We start from the raw sequence: 22,225 nt of genomic DNA on the forward strand, positions 1-22,225 counted from the left end.
CATTACTTGTGAGATTTTTATTGTTGGGATTTCTAACTGGCATAATCTCTTTGATGAGTAAATTTATGAAAAATATAATTCGTCGTGGGGATAAACTGTACAACCTTTTGTTACATTTGAATTTAACAAAAGAGTGAATGTGGTGGTCTTACTGCGCGGGGGATTTGATTTACATATACTGCTTGACTTTTCGTAGCTTAGTATTCTTGGCAAATTAAAGATTAATGAGCTGCGCCTCTGAAAAGAAACTGAATCATATTTGCTTCCTGTCCCCTCCACTTAGGCTCAAACTTCAGGGCGTTTGTCTAATGTCGTGGAATAGTGTAACTAACGGGCGTTTGACTTTATCGTGTGTGTTCCTTGTGTTATAAAATACCCTATCAGATTTCTAAAGACTCGTGTAGAATAGTTGAGTAATCGTGTTTCCCAGGAGGTCTTTTGGACTTTGTAGACCTCACGGCACCAACAGACGAAACACGGAGCCTCATTTGTCGTGTTTCCTAAGAGAAAACGTGGGTTTATACCAATGAGTTTTTGATCTTATCGATCAAGGCTGTCCTCTTTGCACGTGCGGGGCGTGTTTGCCCATCCAAAGGCTCGACTGTAGAACATTTGTGTAATGAAATAGCTAAGGGGTGCACACCCCCTTAACTGTTGGGCAATCGAGCGTTAAAGAGCTTTGTTCTATCTTCCTCACTCACATAAGCATTCCAAAGTGGGATGGGCTGGGGATGGTACTGGAAGCCCTTGCACGAGACCGACATTTAGGTAACAGGTAGATAAATCCTATAAACATTGGCCACGAACCCAAGGTATGACATTCTATAAACAACCTACACTAGACAAACGATATTTTAATCGGTTGGTGTGAATATCAACCCCATGTCTTGATACGCTTATTTGCAGGGGCTCCAAACGTGTTGTACTCTTTATCAGGGGGATATATTTAAATGATATTGGTACACACGTTCACTTGCAAGGATTAAAGCGATAATGGGCAAGGTAATTGCTTGTGTCGGTTCTGGCCTATCAATACAAAATACCGTCTCCGTTGCTGAGACCAAGAAGCATATTCCTTTCGCAGCTGCGGGGAAAGCATTGTTAAACAGACAAGAGGCAGCTGTGACGAGCCATTTCCAAGAGCAGCTCCATTTAAAAGAAAGGAGACAGGTATTATGTGTGCACACGTTCGAAGATTTACACAATTGGTAGCAACCTGCGAGCTACTGAATAGCTCTTTTTTTCATTAAAACACTGGTCGATATCTACCCTGTGGAGACGAGACGTGATTGGTCGAGACACAACACATGAGTTTTGTATAGTGCGCCCTGAATTAACCAGACCCTGAGCCATGATCAATTATTTGGCCCTTTCAGAGCTTTGTTTCAATTGTCAACGTCTCCTGGCGCATTCACCAGACGCATGCAATCGATTCAAGGCCAGATCTTAATGGCAGAGGAGACGAGGAAGTGTATATCAAACACCAGTTTAGCCATAGTCTCCTGTCATAGCCGCCATTGTCTGCTAGTGCGAGCGTGAGTTTCAAGAGCAGACTCTTCTTCTGATTTCTATCCTTTATTAAAGGTGTTACCCACGCCATGCAGTGAATTAGATTTTTCTTTTGTTTGTAGAGATTTAAATAGGAGAAGCAGATGTTTTTGGGCTTAAAAATAAATCATGAATGAATAATCAAGGAGGTTTCGTTGGCTACAAGTCTCTGGAGGGAGCTGACGGAGATCCTTCTCGCCAGAGACCCCCACGATCGTCCAAGAATCTCCCATCTTCTTCCAGGAACGAAAAAGCAGCAAAATACGGAATATTTCGTTGAAAAGAGTGTTTGTGATGTGAAACATATTAATTAACGATGGATAGTAGCAGTATTGTTTTGTTGTGTGTCAACACATTTGACTGTGACTTGTAAAAGCTTTTAAAATTTGCAAAAACACAAGTTACCGAGCACGTTGAGCGTTGGTAATTATTTTAATGGGTGAATCCTCTCAGTTCATAAGTGAATCAAGTCAAAACAAGCTTCCTCTTAGAAATGACATTATTGGGGTCGGCTTAATCTTATCGGAGCGAGCGTCCTAAGGAGCAAAAAAACCACTAGAGGCACAAAAATGCCGCAAATTTATGCAAAAAAAGAGTTTTTTTTCATGTTTTATTCATATTGAGCTCTTGGCGGGAACGTCAATACCCCGAGAAGTATTCTTGCCCATTAATAAGAGTTTTCTTTCGATATCAAAATTAAACACAGCGTAGAAAAGCGGTGTTTTAGGTAAAATTTTTCTGGCGTTCTAAGCGAAAGTTCTGCGCATGCGTTATTATTGAAAAGAAAACGTTCGGAGTCACCTACAACTGTTATTGACAATTATATGAGCGTTATGCTAGTGACAAATAATCGCTTTCTCCAGGTGTGTTTGCTGTTAATCGTGTTTTTAACCATGTTCCCTCGCTTCTAATTCAGCTATCTTCTTGTAACAGGTAAAAAAGAAAATTGCAGCGATCATTCTCGGTAAAATATGAATATTTAATTAACTGTGATTCTCCAGACATGGTGATACCACGAACACTCGAAGGGTCTGTTTGGTGTGAAAGTTGTCGAAATGTAACTTACAAGAGTAATTCTATGGGCGTTGGAAAGCGAATAGGTGATGTGAATATCTTAACAAACTATTTTGGTCAGGGTCCATTCGTGATCTGCTCTAAAATTTGAATTAAAGCCTCGAATTTGCCATTCGTTCATTCGAAGCACAGACAACTTACAGGAAATCTTAAGAATTATGCAAGATATCCACGTCTTTTGTAGTTCTAAGAAAGGCAAACCCCTTCCTAAAGCTGACCCCAATGGGGTTCTTAGCAAGGCGGAATTTCGCTCGTTTTCGCATAAAAATAACCCAGAGTTTTTCATAAAAGTAATCTTTGCTTGTGTTTGTAAATGTTTCTCTTCAACTTGCAACATTGAAAGGATTTTTCTAGCGAATGTCGGAAGAATATGGAAGAAAAATACAGTTAATGTAATGTGAGGGTTCTTACAATTTTCAAAAGTCAATCTCCTTCACTGCGCGGATCATGACAGCACTTTGGCCACGTGCTTTAAATTGAAGTTATCAAAAAGCTGTTGTTTTGAATGCTAAAATGCATACAACTTATTTCATTATTCCTAATTCAGAGGCAAAGGTGACTTTTATTCTCCAATCTCTGATTTTTATCAATAAGATTTCTCTCGAAGAATCGATCTTTTGTTGAGCCACAACAGAAAAGCCTGCCAAGTCAATTATAGACCAGAACTCTCGAGATGTTAGAAATTCGTGTTAGATCATTTTAAGCCATTTTTACTGGCAACGTCAGCGTCAATTTATCATCTAGAAACGCTTTATATTTTAAGCTTTTCAAAGTTCTGACAAAATTCACTTAAACAGCTCCTTAACTAATATTGTATATTGTATAGATACCTAAGTGTTACTTAACATCTCGGCACAAAACAAAGCTATATTAAAGAAATCAGGTTTCCTGTAGCGACGATATATAAGTGGATTTCTTCCCCGGACGTATTTTACTCCAAAAAATAATTAAAACTCTATGCAAAATCATTTTTAAATAACCCTACGTTACAATGAGGACATCAAACTCTCAGATAAGATCCGCCAAAAAGCTGACTTCATTTATAAGAAACAAAAGAAAGTACCGCAGTAGATAATATTTCTGGCTCAATTAAAGAAAGAAAAAAGTCTTTACAAAGCTTGCTTTAATTTATGGCACCTTTTCTTTGCCGAGAAGATCAATAGTGGATATTGGTGCTATTTTGAAAGACAACTTATTTTAACATTTCTTACAGACAATATAATTTTCGTGGTTCGAGCTTGACAGATTGAAGTCCACGGTTAAAATTTGTTATGGCGAAAAACCGTAATTTTATGAAAATGGAAAAATGATAACTCAACTTATGATGGCAGTAATAAGTTGGTTTAATTACTGGGAAAACAGCACTCGCCTGTGTTATAATTAAGTTTATACTTCAAGGAAAAAGTATCACTTTGGACAAATAACAAGTTTTTGATATCCAAATAGGGCGAACGGAAGGAAGAAAAGGATATTGAGACACACCAAAGTATTTTTCTTTTCAGTTTCTTTTTTTTTTATTTTGCGCCATGTAACTCTCAAAGTTGTGAAAGCTTTTGCGACTAAATACATTTTCAATTACGAGCGCCTGAAAGAAAGATACGCACAAAACAGAAAACCAACTCAAAGATAAATGTATCTTTCATGTCCGGTAACAAATTTGGAGCCTTCTATTGAAATGGCTTTCGTCTTCTTTTCTTTTCTTTTCTGAGTTAACATCTAGGCCATTTCTCTCAGTTTGGTTTGTGTTTTACTTCGGTAGAAATTTTACATTTAAGAGAGGATACAATTTAGAGCGATACATCGCGTCTTGCGTTCCTTTTGTTAGCTCTTGTTAGAAGGCCCAAACAAATACACGAAATATGTTAATGAGATTTTAAATGCGCCATACATAATAGAGACACGATCCCATCCATTATTAACTCCAATTAATGCATTCTTCACTAATAATTGTTTGTTTAGTTTTTCCTACAGCTGCCTGAAAACACTTCGTACCGTGGGAATAGCACATATGGCTGAGATATTCTTCTCACAAAACAGAATAGCAGCAATTTTAATTTCTCTTCGCCGTGAAATTTTAATTCAAAACATCGCAAAATTAACTTCGCACAGGCCTCGTCAAATCTGTGTGTATTTTCTCAAGAACTGAATCTTTCAAGCTAAGACTCAACTGAATGAAAGAGTGAGTTAAAGTTTACCTAAACAAATCCATTGTTTTTTAACGCGAGAAATGTTAACGCGCACAGCGCTAGCATTGAAGCGATTGAAAAGTTATAATGGCGACCATATTTTTGTTGCTTAATTTTACCGAAGCTTTCGATAGTTTCGCGCAAACGGTGGACAGGGAAATAGCAAATATATGTGAAAAAGAAAATCCAAGGAGTTTTAGAATTTTTTGTTCTCGCGAGTTAGACAGTTCGAAAGAAAATAAGTTTCTGGTGGTCTAATTTCTGATTTTTAATGTCATGTGCACTCAATATCAGATTAACAAAAGTATTGTTTTATAATTAACTAAAAAAAAAAATGCGCAAGTTGTGCTTTTTCTAGCAAGCCCTCTCGGTTTTCTAACCATAATTTTGGCAAATATTTAAGCCTGAATTTCTTACTGATCTTAAACTTTCTTTTAATGAAATTGTTTTACCATGTTTGCATCTCTGTTGGACATTTCAAAAAATCAACAGAAAATTTGTATAGTAATTAATCTTCTTGATGCTTCCACAGTGAAAACCGCAGATTAGTGATCTCACTTATTTGCATTTTGGTGATTAAAACTTAGTCGTAACTGGAAAGAATCTTCAGATCCTCAAAGATAAATGACAATATGGCTGATTATTTAGCTCACTTCCTATCCTGCCGAAAGCTGTTGTTAATGGCACAGAAATAAAAAATTAATGAGTTCTTAAAGAGATGACGGAAATAGAAAATCCTAAGATGTATCAAAAAAAAGGGATCATATTGCTTTCCTTTTATTCTTCTACTTAAATGACACGAGCGAAATTTAACGCTTTTTTTTTTTTTTTTTTTTCAATTGAACGCTGCGGTAATATCTCTCGCGAACTTTAGGCTTTTGTTTCGCTTTTGTCATCATTAGTCGTCCGTCAATTTGTTAAGTTGCGAATAACTTTAGACGTGCGAAATGTTATCTAGGTTATGAAACAAGCCGCTTTTATCTTTGAAGCATTGAATATGTAAAATTTGTTTCTCTGTGTAAAATTTGCCCGACTTCAAGTGATGTTAACCTTTACTAAATGCTTTTGAGCTCTCATATGGCAAAATAAAACAAAAAATCTGAGCAAATAGTTTGAAAATTACGACAACGGAATTTTACTAAAACTTGCCTTTGATGCGTTGGTTAATTTTCCAAGGCGATGTTGCGTGTTACATACTGCATTATTGAAATTAAATCTAACGCCTCTTCTCAGGTTTTAACACTGAATATATCATAAATCTATATATTTTCTTCTGGGGTGAGGTTTTCGTCTTTACCATGAAGGCAGTGATAATCAAAGGATTTCTCTCTAGGAGACGGTTCAAACAAATTGGAATTTTATAGAGGAATCTGACTAGCAAATAGCCTAAAAAAACCATTTTTTTTTTTCAAAATATAATTGCTTTTTGCTCTCCAAGACTTGTTTTTTCAGCTTTCAATCTAAAGTTCTTTAAAATTGAAAAAAAACGTGGGATACCAACAATGCGACGGCTGCTTCTTGAAAACCAAATAAACTGATAATAAGTTTTTCCACCAGGAGACGCATTTTTGGACAAGGAATTTTTCATTTTGAGAGGTCTTTATCACGGCCATTTGAAATCTTCCAAACAACGGGAATCTCGAGTGCAAAATTCATAAGTCAAGGTTCAAAGCATTTTTAGAAATGATAGAAAAAAAAAAAAAGACAAATGGTAAAGAAAAAAATAAGACTATTGATGTCACTTCGGTATCCAAAAAGTCTATTGGTACGACCAGCTTTCCTCGCACACCAGCGAAATCTCAAGTAGTTTGTCTGAAGTATTTTCGCGTTTTTTTTTTTTTTTTAGTAATTGTTTTTATGAAAGAGGGCGGAAAAAATGCATGAGGGAAAAAAAGGCTCTAACAAGGAAAAACACGTGCAGTATTGTAGTTATTTATAAGTTTCAGCTCAGGTTTCTTTGTGAAATGAAAAACTCAGATTTGAATTTCATCGAAAAAAAATTGAAATGTGCGAGAAACAACGCTAGGCATTGTAAAAAAACTGCTCGAAAATATTAAGGACTGTAATTTCTGTTCATCCATTTGGGATGCAATACTCCGAAAAGATTTCCACACCAAGTTTTGGATAAAGAGAGAAACATTGATAGAGCTCGCCTTTTAAACTTGGCGAAGTCTCCCGAACAAATATTACTTGAGTATCATAAACGTTTCTTCTTCGAGTAGAAAAACAGATTTTCAGTTAGGGTAAAATGAAACAAAATACCCCAGTAGCACAGAGAGCAGACAATATCCAAAAGTAAATCAAACGCATCTTGTATACCAACCTTTGCGGTAAAAAGCTTTAGGCGAACCTCACGAGTATTGGACGCGAAACTGACGCGTGGCACAAACGCGCACGACGGTACACTCGATCACAAATGAGATTCGCTCCGAATTTGCGCGCTTTTTATTAAGCCAACCGTGAGAATTTTAAGCAACAAACTTAAACCGAACATAGTGTAACTTTCTCACGGACTGTTAGAAATTATTATGGAAAATTATTAAAATCCTTTTAAACAAACAACCTACGGATTGCATCTGCCAGGTCTTTAAGCTTTCTTTGATTTGGATGTCCGTCAAGATTTTATTTTTGTGCCTTTTATTTCTCAATTTGGAAGTCTCCCCGAGACCGTGGTTTGCAAAATAAAGGGTATCTCGGAGATTTCTTCTTTTGCTGTTAGTCTTATCTACACGATTTCAAACTACATCCTTAAAGAAAATTAAAATTAAGGAGTTCACCAGACGCAAATCTCTTAGCGACCGGATTTTATAGGATAAACGACATTAGTTCATTCATCGAGATAAATTGCATTTTAATTGATGCCTTTTCCTCGGCTTCCTTTTGGCAACTTAAAAACTCTCGTAAATTCTACGTGACGTTTGAATCTTGGTTGAGATACACATTGCTATCAAAACAAGACCATGTTGACTTGGTTAAACATTGCAAATATTTTTAAAAAACCGGCTGAGTAAACTTCAATGACCCTAATTTTACTATGTCATCATTAAAGAGGAGATGCATATGTATGTCCGAGCAAAACATAAAAATCTTCTCAGCGTGAAAATTATTGAGAAATTTCGAAGCATTTGAAAAACCTTTTGACAACGCGTTTCACATCACTAGCTCAATAGTGATGGCCCGACTTTGTTGACTTAAATTTTTTTCCGGTATTGGAAATGTGTCATTTGGAAGAATTCTTGTCAATATACAGTAATGTGTGTTCAGCCTAATTGACGCGCACTGAAATATAAACTTAAATGTATGCCTTTTTCGGCGCAGTTTCAAGTTTTAGCAAAGACTTCTTGGAAAATTTGTTAAGTCAAAACAACGGACACGAACTATGTCCGAGATAAAAAACAAACCTTACTTCCTTTCCTAGCAATTAAGAGAAGCTTGAACCCCATAACACACCTAACCTCATGACAGGACGGAAAATGCGTGCACTGTAAGTACCTTCCGTTGTCCTCATACAAAGCCCTAGAAAACTTTTCTAAGGCTTTGTACGGGGACAACGGAAGGTACTTACAGTGCACGCATTTTCCGTCCTGCCACGCATCTCCATCAATTTTTGAAACTTCCTCAGTAGTTCCACGTTGCAAATGAAATTTTGTGTGTTACTTAAGTTTATAGGACTTTTTATTATTCCTTTCTTTTGCAGACACTTCTCGCCGAGATCAAAAGCAGCATGACTCTTTCGTGAGGCAAAAGGCATCTGCAAAACCCCATTAGCATTTGCCACCTGTTTCGTGTCAAGTTACAACACTTAACGGCTTTCTCTTAGTTGTGAAATTGTCACTGAATTATTCGTCAAAAGAAGCTTTGAATAACTTGAAATTGCGCTGCGACATGAAATTTTTAAAACTTTCTCACTTAACCTAACATCTTAATTTACTAATTTACTCCATTTTCACTGCATTAATTTTTGCAGTGGGGAAGGAGTGGGAAAGGAACATACGAACCATTCGTGCTAGTCCACTCTCCCACCCATCCCACCCCAGGGGAGGACATCCATCACACAGTAATCTCGTGTGTGGGAAATTACCGTCTCCTACCCCAACCCTGCAGGAGACGGGATCTCCATTTATTCGTCCCTATCCGAGAAGACTAGAATATCTAACCATTTCTTGATGTTATAGAAAGGTAGCAAATTCTTCTCAATTATTTTAAGACCCCGAGTGTTGGTCCGGCCGGGGCTCGAACCCTCGACCTCCCGCACAACAGTCTAGCGCTCTATCCATTGCGCGCTTCTTTGGAATTAGTCGGCTGAACTGAGACAGATTATCAAAACTCAATTGCATCATTTGAAATCGTGCTTAACCGTAAATTATACGATTTCTCGTTCAGTTCCATCGCTCTATCGAATGCTGGTCCTTTCCGGGTACTCCCTTACACAAAATGGGGCCCAGCACCCACGCAACTCATTCGGAGGAACATGATGTCTCAAACTAAACCATTGAGAAGTAACCCCTTCATTTCCAAGATCTCATTCTGCAATTCTCCTTATTTTCTGCCATACAATTCTTGTGATGTTTGTTTGAGGAATTTGGTATTGGATTAACTGGTAATCCCTATCATTCTTCTGCTGGATATTGTCCGGTATTTGATATTGTAAGGAGAAAGTCTGTCTTGGTCACTGGAGGATGTTAAAGGGTTAAGGAGCCGGCGTATTTCAAGATTTGATGCTCAAAATAACTCCGATATCCGACCCGTCCCAAAACACACGTGGTGTGTCTGAGTATACAATACTTTTCAGACATGGCTCGGTCAGCGGCTGCAAAGGGAGTCTTTTTGTTTCGATATCAGTGGGGAGGGGGGAGAGAGGTTTAAGAGGGGGGGGTTTGGTGACGCCACTCCCTCCCACGGTCGCCCCAAGTTCCGTAGCTTTCCACCGTACGTCAAAATGCGTTTAAATATTAAACTCAGGTAAAAAAATTGAAGGCGACGCAACCGTAATTTGGGCGACAGAACTTCACTTGGAGGCGACGGAAATTGGGTTGATTGTGCAAGGGAGCGACGCAACCTGTTACCAGGGTGGATGGGCTTTGCACTTGTATATAGCTTGAGAGGCATGTACAGCTTCACCTCGGGCCATGATAGGGGGAAAGAGAAAGGGCCATTTGTCAGTCATTACCTTACAAGCGCTGAAAGTGGTCGAGGAATATGAACCACTACTTGCGGATCGCATTTCATCTATAGCTAATGGAATCTTACATCCAACGAATGCAAAACGAAAACGAAACAAAAAGAAAATGCAAATCGAAATAAGAGGTACGCGAGAACAGAGAGCGCTCAATGAAAGCTTTGAAGCCGGGACATATTATATCTCAGGCAACTCAGGCCCCTTCGAGGAAGGCCTGTAGGGTCTGGGCCCGACCTTGTCGTTCATTTTCCAAGATGGCGGCTCTTCTTGACGGATTGATGTCAAGAAGAATTTTTCTTATGTTGTTCATATTTTCAAGATGTTCGATCGTTTACGGCTGGGATTCTATAGATCTGGAGTTATTCGACCTTGTAGAAGAAATCAAAGATAATTTTTATGATATACTTGGGCTAAAACAGGTAAGTATGGCGGAAGTTTCTTCTTACTATAAATTCTTAACAAATGGGTGACAAGGTTAAGTTGAATGACTTCTTGATCGTAGATTCAGCGAATAATTATATCTATCGCAATCGAAAAGATTCACAGAATTTTCAACGGAAAGTGTACAGAGTTTAGTGTAAGTTCAATTATTCTAATTATTGTAACGTAACGTTGTTTTGCACCACTGAATGTAATCAGGGCCATTGAGCATATACTTCTTTTTTCTGTGTTAGTCAAGAGAGAAATGAAAGGGTGTATCTCATTTATGATCTGTAAATCAGCAGCAATCGAAAGGGTGTATCTCATTTATGATCTATAAATCAGTAGCAATCGAAGGGTGTATCTCATTTATGATCTATAAATCAGTAGCAATCGAAAGGTGTATCTCATGAATGCAAGTCAGTTCGATCGAAGGTTGTTTCGATCGAAGGTCGTTTCGATCGATAAAGTCGTTTCGATCGAAGACAAGAGTCAGTTCGATCGAAGACTGTAACTATTGCTTAGGTGTATTGAACTTACTATTTATCAAATCTGTTTAAAAAAATTTCCTGATACAGTTAACTTCGGAGTTATGCAGAATACATTCTTGAACCTGGTCGTCAAGGAACATGGCCGCCAGCCACCTGTTTCCATATTTGGTATATCGCTAAAGGCCTAGGCGTAGGGTAGACTCCAGTCTCCTTGTAGGCATGCCGATAATTTCGTGTTTTGTTTTCAACTATTCTTGATGATTTTTTGCTTGAACAGAAAACAGACTTGACCATTCCTTATGATCCATGCGCATTTAGCTCGCAAGAAGCTCGCAAGACATCACTTCTTTTCCTTGAATTGCTATTACATATACTACTATCATTTACTCTTCGATCGAACTGACCTTTGGTTTTGATCGAAATGACCTTCGATCGAAACATCCTTCGATTGAACTGACTCGCTTCCTATCTCATTTATGATCTATAAATCAGTGTAGTAATCAAAAATAGGGTAGTAAACGGCGGGGGGAGTCTTGGAGTCCTGATAACCTTTCACACATGAAAAAAAGGGACAAACCTTTAAATCTCTCTTCTTGTGCACAAGGTGTGTCAGGGAAATCTTGTGGTTTTCACAAAATGAAAGAAAGATTCACAGGTCAAGTATACTTCGGGAGGTAAACCATACTGGTTCACAGTTGCCTTTCGATAAAATTCACGCATCACTTAACGATAAGCCCTTAGCCACCCTCTTAGAAGTGACCAATGTCGTCATGACAATTTTACTTCATGGTTTATGTTTGAGAATTCTCCGTGAACTTTTTTAATTTTTCCATTTACCCTCAGGATGCAAGCCAAGCAGACATCAGAAGGGCATATCGTAAACTTTCTCTTCAATTACACCCTGATAAGAACAAAGAAGCTGATGCTGAGGTTAAATTCAGGCAGGTGATTAAAAAGACAGAAATTTGTTGTTAAGATTGACTGAGACCAAGATTAATGTAGCACTAAAAGAAAGATTACTAAAATGGTCACCAGAGTTCAAAATCTTTTGTAAACTGACCCACTCACTCCCAGGACAGACCAAATGGGGTTTCTCCTTTACATTATTGTTTCTCATTAGTATAATTGTTCTGGTGATTATAGAGATGCTCATGCTCCAATTTGTTAAGGATTGCATGATATCTCACAGTAATCACCTAGTGCAAATTTCAAAATCGCTGCCTCTCATTTTGTCAATATTACAAACTTACAAAGGACCTGATAAATGCAATAAAAGAAAATTGAATTCCAAATGGAAAAAGAGATGCTATTAAGTTTGGCATAACACTTTGCAAAATAAAGATTTGAAGTTTTTGCTGATTGAATGAAATAAACCTGTTAAATTCTAGCAGAGACTGGAGGCTTCTATGATACAAGTAATCAAAACAACTGTTAGTAACAGAATGGTTTCAACAACGAAACAAATTTACAACTGAATTCAAAATCACTACAATTATACTAAAATAATTATTTGCCTCAGGCTCAGTGATTATTGTGAAATAGTCCCTTCATCTTCATCGTGGTGATTATTCCACAATATTCACTCCACCTTCAGGGAATAATTGTTGATTATATCTCTCAGTTAGAGCATGTGCTATGATTGGTCAAAATTCACCCAAAATTCAAAAATTGTTTAAATTGAAATTTTCTCCATCTATTTGAACCAAGAGATAAAGTGAATACCTTACTAACTTCGTTTTCTCAGTCCACATTGTAAGTTATTCAACCTTGAATTTTGAATATATTAAAATCATATATGTGTGCTGTGGTTTCATGAAATATATGAAAGCAATCCTCGCAGTAATAAACCCAACTTATGTAGAGGCTGATAGTTTCGAAAGAAACTGTTTGGGGCTGCGTCGGTGGGAGTAACGAAATAATTTGGATATATCAACAAAGTTGAAATGGTAAATTGGCCACCGTAATTATCAATTGGGGGTTTTGTTTGATTAAACACTATACAGATTTTCAGCTTCAAAGTTAAAAGAAATACATGTTAGACAGTGCAAAGGGGGGGGGGATTTATTTTATACCTTTGAAGAGAAAGGAGGAGACTTCCTGACAAGTCTAGTGAGTGATGTATGTGGTTGAGACAAATTTCAAGTCCATCCGATTCATTTTATGAGAGAATTATGTTCTTGTTTTTTGACATTTCTGCATTTGAGGATATAGGAAATAAACAAGCCTTGATGATTCTAGTACCTGAGATTTCATTAAATTTTATGTACAGTTATATTTCTGTCCTGAAACAACTCATTGCTTCAGTTAAGTTCATAGTATTCCTCTGAATAGGTCTCATCTCCTGCATCTATTAATTAGTTAATTTGGTTACGCAGGGGAAGTTAAAGAACCCACTCACGAGATTACTGTGATGTGGTCTGGCTTGTTTACTGGGAATTGGGGGGGGGGGGGGGAAGGGGGCATCTTCCAATGAGTTTCCTTCGATTGTTTGTAAACTGCTGATGCAGTCTGGCCAAAGTCCCCCATACAGTGTTGTGATGTGCATTTGATCATATCCACATGTTAATTTGCACAATATAAATATTAAATTATTATTATTATTATTATTATTATTATTATTATTTCTTAATTGTCAAATCTCTCCTTGTACCTGTAAGCTTGTTGCAGTATCAGAGGTTCTGAAAGATGAAGAGAAACGAAAAAGGTAAGTACCACAGAGGAGATATAAATTATATATCTTATTAACCAAGCGCGAGGGCTGTACTGGGAGAATATTGGCCCGAGGTCTTGACAGTACGGACCGAGCACAGCGGGGTCTGTACAAAAAAGACCGAGGGCCAATATTCTTCCAGTACGGTCCCGAGCAAGCTTGGTTAATAAGAGATTTATTATACGACTGAAGTTCAAAGGGTCACAAGTGCGGTATCATTCGGGACCATTCAGGACAGTGGCCGGTCCAATACTGAGAGAATATTGACCGGCAATAGAGCATTTTGATTGGTTGATTTTAGTTATTGGCCCTCTGACTGTCCGAGTCGTGTAATAAGTATTTTGATAGTACTGTGGAGCAAACTTTATAATATTGGACAAGAGCATGTGATTTGTGGACACCATTTGGTTTTTGTTTTATGGAACTTTCATGTTTTACATATAGACTTAACATTGGCCAAGCTCATCACAGAATTCTCTGCAGCTTACAGCGTAAATGATCTTAAGGTCCATGGTTCAATTTCTTTAAAAGACTCAGTTTTTTGTTGTTGTTGTTGTTTTAGTTCCACACTCATGACTAGATAAATGACATCTCTCTTTATTCACTCTTCATGATGTTTTCAATAGATATGATGGCATTCTTCGTGATGGCCTGCCTGACTGGCGACAGCCTGTATTTTACTACCGGAGTGTGCGCAAAATGGGACTCATAGAGTTCACAATCCTTCTCTTTTTGATATTAACCATTGGACACTATATCGTGGCTTGGTCTATTTATTTGGAGAAAAAACTTGAACTGGTATGTTTTGGTCGGGGACTTGTCATCTTTCTCATACACCCTAACATCATTATGCATATTCTCCATACTGGTTTTTTATACATAATTCAATCAAAACAGGTGCACAAATTTATGAATTCTAAAATTTTTCTTTCCTATTCGTTGCTCTACAGGAAGAACTCTTGTTTTCCAAGAAAAAACGAGAGGACAAGAAACGGAACAAAAAGCTCAAATCCAAATTGAATGATGAAGACATTCCTGATCTCGCAGACATGATGGGTGAGTCTTGTTGATTTTTTTTATCTGGTGGCGTTGTTTTCGCACTTTAAAATAAAAAAAAAAACAACTAGATTTTGAATTTAAAGCAACCCTGAATACCGTTAAGTTCATAAGGTAAGGATGCCCTGAAGTAGGGTAAAATGTTTACTGTTTCCGGATATTTGCCTTTCTATGAACGCAACAACACTTATAAGGTAAGCGTCTGCACTCGTGTCCAGTGTCTCACAAGGAGCCGGAGCTTGATGGCATAAAGCTAATGGGGCTATAGACCACTTTCATAAATGGCTGCCAGATTAATATTCTTTTGTTAAATTTAAATTAGCCCTTCTGGCCTCGTTCTCCAGTACAAAATTCAAAAGAATACGTTATCTCAAGCGAGGCCAGAAGGGCTAATTTAAATTTAAACAAAAGAATATTAATCCGGCAGCCATTTATGAAAGTGGTCTATTGCTACCTTTCCTGAGAGAGTCATGGTCTATCGTTGGTTCCCCCACCCCCCTCCCTCAGAAGTTTTCGTCATTTCGAGTTGAAATTCACGGTTGCTGATTTTGCCTTTGACCAAAAAATTGATCGTCAAATCCGGCATTTTGATAGGGCATATGGACACAATTTTGGCCTGGGGAGGGGGGAAAGGGGATAATTTGAACGAACTAAACTTTAAAGTTTAAATGCCCGGGGGTTTGCCCGTAGGGGAGGGTGTTGAAGCTTTGAATGGATCGACACATTACATCATTAAATCGTGAGTCAAACCATATTACTTCATTATAAAGTGTTCCTGTTGTTTCAGTACAAGAGGTTGGTGTGTTAAAACCCACAATGTGGGATCTGCTGCCATTTAAAATGACGCTCTGGCTGATTGAGTTCTTTAAATCACTGCCTGAGCAATATCAGGCTCTGGTGGAATACTTGGAAGAAAGAAGGAAGCAAAAAGTTGAGGAAGAAGAGGATGAAGATGACGATGATGATGAATTGGAAGGTGAGTTTGTGGGTTTTTTTTTCTCATCGTTAGTGGTATTTCAAGTCACCACCTGCAGCCCTGTGTTTGACTAATTGTTTTCCTTACATTTTAAATCCGCAAATTTAAATCGATGTTGCTGTAAATCACCACCAAAAGTTCAGAATTGTCTTTAAGAGGACAGCTCCCTAAAGGTACAAAAGGCGCAATGTGAGTGCACTGTGAACTTGCCCTCTTTTCCAGACGCTGTGGTTTTGTTTTACGAAACGCAGTCGTAGAGCGCTCGACAATCGTCAATAGGAGACAGGCTGTGATCTTTCCTTTTACTGTTTGTTTTTTCTCTTTTGTTGTATTGTTTTCTTGCTTTTAGCTGCTGCTTTTCTGGTTGGTGTTTGCTGTTGTTTGTGTTGTTGTTGTTGTTGTTGTTGTTTTTTTGCGCAATTGAAACGCTGTTTTCTGGCTAACGTGCGAACGCTATGTTGACCTATTTGTTGTTAGGTTTGTAAGTAGCCGGCACTACTGTCCTGGTTTTGAAGTTTGATGAACGACGTCACCCTAAAAGAGCTTTTGATATTTTTTTTGTATAATACAATTTCGCAGAAAAACCATCAAGACCACGAAGAAGGCAGAGAGTAAATATACCGCAGGAAGATACAGAAGACACCAGCTGGGAGGGAGCTCCTGTTACGAATTTGATGAAAATGTCCACAGATAACAGCGAGCAATCTACTGTAACAGAGAAGGTATTGGATGTGGCGATCTGCAGATTCAACAACATTGTTAGGGCGACACAGCGGTCAAACGTTGGGCATGCGCGAGGGGATTAATTCTAGCCAGCCGCCAATTTCCCGCGCAGAATTTCAAAGTAAAGCATAAGAAACAACCGCTGTCTCGCAAAATAAGCGAAAAATTGAAACGTTTTTAGAAATCTGTAAAAGGAAACAAAAGTAGGGTAAAGGTTTAAAATGTTATACACTTTTAAAACACCAACTGCTTGTGTGGATGTTTACAACTCTTGTGAGAAAACTTGGTTCTAGCATTTTGAAAGCACGCTATTAAACCCTCCGCTCATGCGCCGACGTTTGACCGCTGTGTTTGTTAGGGCTTACAGTTTAGTTTTGTTTTAGAAATCTTACCCCTCGAGATTTTATGACGTATTTTTGGTCATTTTGGAGTTCAGAACAATAAACGCACATGAAAAAGATGTACAATGTAGACATTCCAGTCAGAGCTTGTGTGTTTATTATAGCACGAGAGAGAGATTGTTAGTTTTTCGTATCCTACCGTCAATCAAGCTAACAGTTAAAGCTTAGTACGTGTCGTTTTTAACTGCTTTTTGCAGCTTACGCGAGACAATCAACCTTTTTTACCCTTCAGAGTGACTAACGTCATATTTCTAAGTATAGGAGAATGAAGGAAGTGATCACTGATTAAAGAAGCTCTTGATTGTTAAACAAATTCTCCTTGTCAGCACCTTCGAAATGCATAGAGAACAGTATGGAGAATATACATACTTATGTTAGTTTGTGAAGGGTTCTGTTAAACCGTCTCATTATTGTATGTGAATAGTGCACCCGAAATCACTCTGACATCCGACGCCCAGAAGTTTTTAGTCTTTTTAAAGGAGATTTTAAGCTTCGGAACCCATATGAATGTCGTCTCCACAAGAAAGAATACATGAACTTGTGGCACTGCGCTGTTTGAGAATCTTAAGCTAAACCAAACCTGTCGAAAACTGTCTTGAAACAAACTGAAATTTCGGTCACGACCGCCTTCGTGTAAAACGAAACAAGCAGTCCAACTGGTCTTTTAACCATTTCAGTCAGGTGAATGGACAGATCAGGAGCAGTCCCTCTTAACCCGTGCCATGGTAAAATTTCCCGGGGGGACACCAAACCGCTGGGAGAAAATTGCTGTTGAGATTGGGAGATCAGTTGAAGAGGTAAGGAATTGTTTGAAGCTGCATCAACTCGGCGGTGTGTTTGCTAGATATGGTTTTCCTTTCTCTTTTTTTTTTTTTTTTTTGTGGTTTCTATTGTTTTTTAAACATCAGTTCGTTTAAGAGAAGGATGGTCATTTCACAGATTTTTTTCTCTTTGCATGCTTAAATATTTATTCTAGCTAGAAGTATAGAGCAGTTTTAAATTGAGTGTCGGAAAACCAAAAACAAAGCAATCACAACAACCAATCAGGACAAAGGTTGACATCATCATTAACCAATGAGTTCTCAAAATAGAAACAGGCAACCTGCTTGAAGCGCGGGAAAACACGAATGACCAATCGCAAGTTGGTATTGGGTTTAGTTTTGCATTTGATTGGATGAGACCGCAGAGCGAATCACAGAACGAACTAAAGCAAAACCAAAAAAAAAAAAACTGCGCAACGGCAACCTTCGATTACGGTTACGAGGCACTGTTCTCTCGGCTTGGGTCCAAATACATCGGATGTGGTCTGGTAATGAAGGTTCCCGAAGGACGCTTGAGCCAGTCGGAAGATTGTTGTCAAAATATCAACTTCGTTTGAGGTGGCAATGTTCTGATGACGAAAGACTTGTCAGATTGGTAGCAGTATATTATAAAGCTTTACATTTTGTCAATCTGTTGGTGCTGCAGGTTACAAAACAAATGAAAAAGTTAAAGCAATCCTATGGAGCTCCCATTCATTCATCAAACGCAGGTAGAAGAAATGGTTAACCGAAATTGTTTATGTCACTTGTTATCGAAGTACTTGTATTTTTTTTTTTTTTTTTTTGTACTATCATTATTATTTTGTTGTTGTTTTGGTCTTTCATTACACATTCTATTTATCTATCTCGTTTTGGATAAGGTTCTATTGTTTTATGATACGGAGTTTATATTTTTGTTTTATCAGTCAATCATTTTTCCTTCTCGTCTGTTTCGTGTTTTCGTGTTTTTTCGTGTTTCGTGTTTTCTGTTTTTCGTGTTTTAGTGCGTTTGTCAGAAAATGAGCCATTTGAATTAAAAACAAAGTTATTTTGCATTTTCTGACAAGGATCAACATACCTAATGATCGCACCACGTTGTTTTCTGAGCCTAACCAATGGAAGTCACTTACTGTTTCTAATTCATTTATTTGTGAGTTTTTTTTTTTTCTCTTGCTTCTTTTTTTAAGGCGAAGGTGACTTAAATACGTTAATCATAAATAAGAAAAAGGCAATAGTAAGCGATGAATGCTTGGAGCAAACTGACGAATGCTACAACTTTGGAAGCAACTCGAATCATCACCGCAACAAATCATCGAGAAGTCAACAGGCGACAAAGAATGCTGCCGATCGGCCCGTAAGCCAAGTATCCGTACCGTCCGTGGTGCGTGACAGGACTTCGGAGCAATCGGATAGCGTCACTAAGAAAAACGTGACAGATGATGATAGTACTGTTTGGAGTCAAAATCAGCAGAAACAGTTAGAGATTGCGTTGCAACAGTTTCCGAAGACTGTGGCAGAAAGATGGACTTGTATTGCTCAGGCAGTGCCTGGTAAGACTAAGGTGAGACTGTAGAACTTAAGGCTCTTTTTAACCTTTGTTCTTAGGCCATCGTAGCTTGATTAAGAAAATAAGAGAAACAACGGTGATAAACATTGTATTCCAAAGCATTTTATATAGGTTCCAGACCTCTTACATTCACTATATATAGTTTTCAACAATTGTAACGGTTCACTTTTGAAAATGTATGTTGACTAGCATACGAAACGTCAAGTTCTATTTAAAATGCATTGGAATACAATGTTTAACATCGCTGTTTCTTTTATTTTCTTTTCAACTTCAAACGTTTTTTTCATTAAGATGGTATCGCAATCGAGAGTCTAAAAAACCAAAATTAATGCATTTACAACGGCAAAGGTGGACGTCGTCATATCCGTCAAAGCCAAACAAAACTCAAAGCATCTACTTTATTGGGAGAGTGGTGTGAGGTTTTATGACCGATCAAAAAGCGAATTAAAGAAAAATCATGGATGAGTAAAGGAGAGCTTTGCCGGGTTCTAGCACTAATAACGTCCTGTAATCAAATACTACATCATTACGAGAGTTGTCGTTGTATTCAAAGAGTGCCGACAACATACTGTATTTCCTAAATTAAACTCTAAATTAAATAAATTAAAATTATGGTTTTTGAGGAGAGGGGAAAACCGCAGTAGCCGGAGAAAAACCTCTCGGAACAGAGTAGAGAACCAACAAACTCAATCCACTTATGACGCCGGGTCTGGGAATCGAACCCAGGACACATTGGTGGAAGGCGAGCGCTCTTACCACTACGCCAACCCTGCTCCCCGAATAAGCGCCCACACTCTAATAAGTCCCCTTACTCGAATAAGCTACCATTCCCTGGGAAGACACTTCAAACAAGCCCCCCCTCCTCGAATAAGCACTCCCCATTCCTCCCTCACTTCCGTGAATAGGGGGATATAAGGAAAACCTGTTTCTATTGCTGCTTCATTTATAACGTTTTCAGCTCCAACTACAGCTGAATACATACAGGCTAATAATTTTTATTTCTAATTTATTTTGTTGCAGGAGGAATGTATTTTGCGGTACAAATTTCTCGTGGAATGCGTTCGGAAGAAAAAGCTAGCCGGGCAGCAACAATAAATGGAAATAACTCCCTTATCTTGTGAAATTATTATTTTTCCATTAACTTATCATATGTAAAGGGAATTCAATAAAATATATCACTATTAAATCAGGAAATGAAATTATAGCCATTGAAACATCGTATTTCTTCTGCCGCGTTATGTAGGATAAATTTTATTGTGAAGCGCAAGTCTCTTGGTTGTTCTTTTGGATGTCACGCGATGCTCTCTTTGCGTGACATGGCAAAGAATTGCCTCTTACATCCTGATGAGGCTGTGATTACCCTAATTCTTTTTCTTTTTTTGACAAAACAGAACAGTTGTGTTACTAAATGATAAAGAAAATGATAGAATTTAAGATTGATGTTAAAAATAGCGCTTTTGTGTGTGCTTCAACAGTCGTACTCTTATAGTAATCCAACAAATATTTTCGCTCGCGCGCGATTGGTCAACATGCATCACCGAATATCCCCCAACTAATATTTGGAAAAGTCCGCGGATATACCCCGAGTGATATTTCCCAATTTTCAAACCCTACGGCCAATAGGGAAAACTCCGCGCTTAAAATTGAATTCAAGACGAGAAAAGTTGTGTGCATGGTTGTTACAAAAGAAAGAACATGGTTTTTCGTTCATAAAATCGTATCAGAGTATACTGAAAAGTGAACATCTCACTCCGTAAACGGTAAGCTGTTCGTAAACATTTTTTTACTTTTTTTCACTCTTTAAATTTTTTTATTTTTTTGACACGTGCGACGGACTTAGTCGACAAGCAGGGACTGCTCTTCCTTGAGATACCTAACGTGTCCCATTCATTTTTTATATCAACACGAACTCGGACCACTGCTTAAAATAGTCGAGACTAATTTGCACTTCCTCAAGAGGAATTAACAGTGATTTACAGGTAATCCATCCTGAGAACGTCCAGTAGTTTTTGGATAATAAATTATTTTGGCTGGAACTAAGTTAAATCCAATTAGAGTTTAAAAGCTTTACTTAGGTTTTTATAACGAAGACCGCATGCGATGTGGGGAGTATAGCAGCAAATGCAGGTGGTCCAGCTGAAACGGTGGTGAAGAGAAGGTGGGATCTGTTGATTGGGAGGAGGGGGGCGTATGGAGGGATCCCCGCAGTTACCACTTCCCTCCCCCCTCCCCCTTCCTCACTCATCCACTCATGGTTACACAGTTCCGACAGAAGATCTCGACATGAATATAAGTTGGATTGATTTCACGAGGGAAATCATTTAAGTAAACTTGGCGCACAAAAACTGCTTTCTACTAAGGTGGTTATTATTTGAATTTTTTTTTCTTTTAATCCTATTGCTCCTCACATAACACAGGACATGTAAAAATCCTCGAACAGACAACATCTCGATCCAGCATTGGATGATTCGAGCCATTCAGGTCTATTCGTCCTCTAATTTCTTTTTGTAAGAGGGTCAGTTTATTTGGCTGGTATGTCTGGTTTCAAACCACCACACCCTACAGCCAACCTCTTCAACGATAACCGTCTCTGTCCTCAAGACATGAGGGACCTTTAGCAGTCAGGACGGCAACGGCAAGGAACTGTCGTCGATTAAAAATATAAATTATATTTATAGTCAGAATTTTGTGAATAGCTGGATGTGTTTACTGTCCCTTACGGCGCCACACCTCAGCTTCAGTATCGTGTATGTGAGCGGGGTTAGGTTCCAAACTTAAACTTCAAACATTTTCCGTCAGTGTATCCATACAACATAAATTTGGACAACATAAATTTTGGTGATTTCACATTGTTTTTTAGTAGGACACGGCTACGAAATGTACAAAGGTTTAAAATGCACGTGCTGAGGTATTATTCTGCCAATAGATCCTTTGTTTCGCTGAGTCTTCATTGCCTTTGGTATTTAAAATCTCTTGCTACAACTAGAACCCAGTAACTCACTAGTACCCAAATTAAATGTGCTCAGCGGGATAGTTTGGCTGCCAAAACTTTAATCAGGGATGGGCTGAGCTCTTTCGTGAACATTTTAGGACG

General features: G+C 38.1%; 1 protein-coding gene across 1 annotated transcript; it reads left to right on the forward strand.

The window, feature by feature from the left end:
- Positions 1 to 10,215: 10,215 nt before the first annotated feature.
- LOC111331479 (dnaJ homolog subfamily C member 1) lies at positions 10,216 to 20,335 on the forward strand. Its single transcript, XM_022936603.2, has 11 exons — positions 10,216 to 10,406; positions 11,742 to 11,843; positions 13,556 to 13,602; positions 14,235 to 14,406; positions 14,559 to 14,664; positions 15,452 to 15,640; positions 16,220 to 16,362; positions 17,442 to 17,561; positions 18,232 to 18,295; positions 18,752 to 19,125; positions 20,152 to 20,335. The coding sequence occupies exons 1-11, from the start codon at positions 10,242 to 10,244 to the stop codon at positions 20,224 to 20,226; spliced, it is 1,557 nt and encodes a 518-aa protein (XP_022792338.2). The 5' UTR covers positions 10,216 to 10,241; the 3' UTR covers positions 20,227 to 20,335.
- Positions 20,336 to 22,225: the final 1,890 nt, after the last annotated feature.

Source organism: Stylophora pistillata, chromosome 12 (genome assembly GCF_964205215.1).
Source record: "Stylophora pistillata chromosome 12, jaStyPist1.2, whole genome shotgun sequence".
NCBI classification, from domain to species: Eukaryota; Metazoa; Cnidaria; class Anthozoa; order Scleractinia; family Pocilloporidae; genus Stylophora; species Stylophora pistillata.

Excerpts from the sequence above, each read along its gene's own strand:
- LOC111331479 (XM_022936603.2), top strand. The coding sequence starts at position 10,242 with ATGGCGGCTCTTCTTGACGGATTGATGTCAAGAAGAATTTTTCTTATG. Across the intron at positions 14,665-15,451 it reads TGATCTCGCAGACATGATGG|TACAAGAGGTTGGTGTGTTA; the intron begins GTGAGTCTTGTT and ends CTGTTGTTTCAG. Across the intron at positions 17,562-18,231 it reads TTGGGAGATCAGTTGAAGAG|GTTACAAAACAAATGAAAAA; the intron begins GTAAGGAATTGT and ends TTGGTGCTGCAG.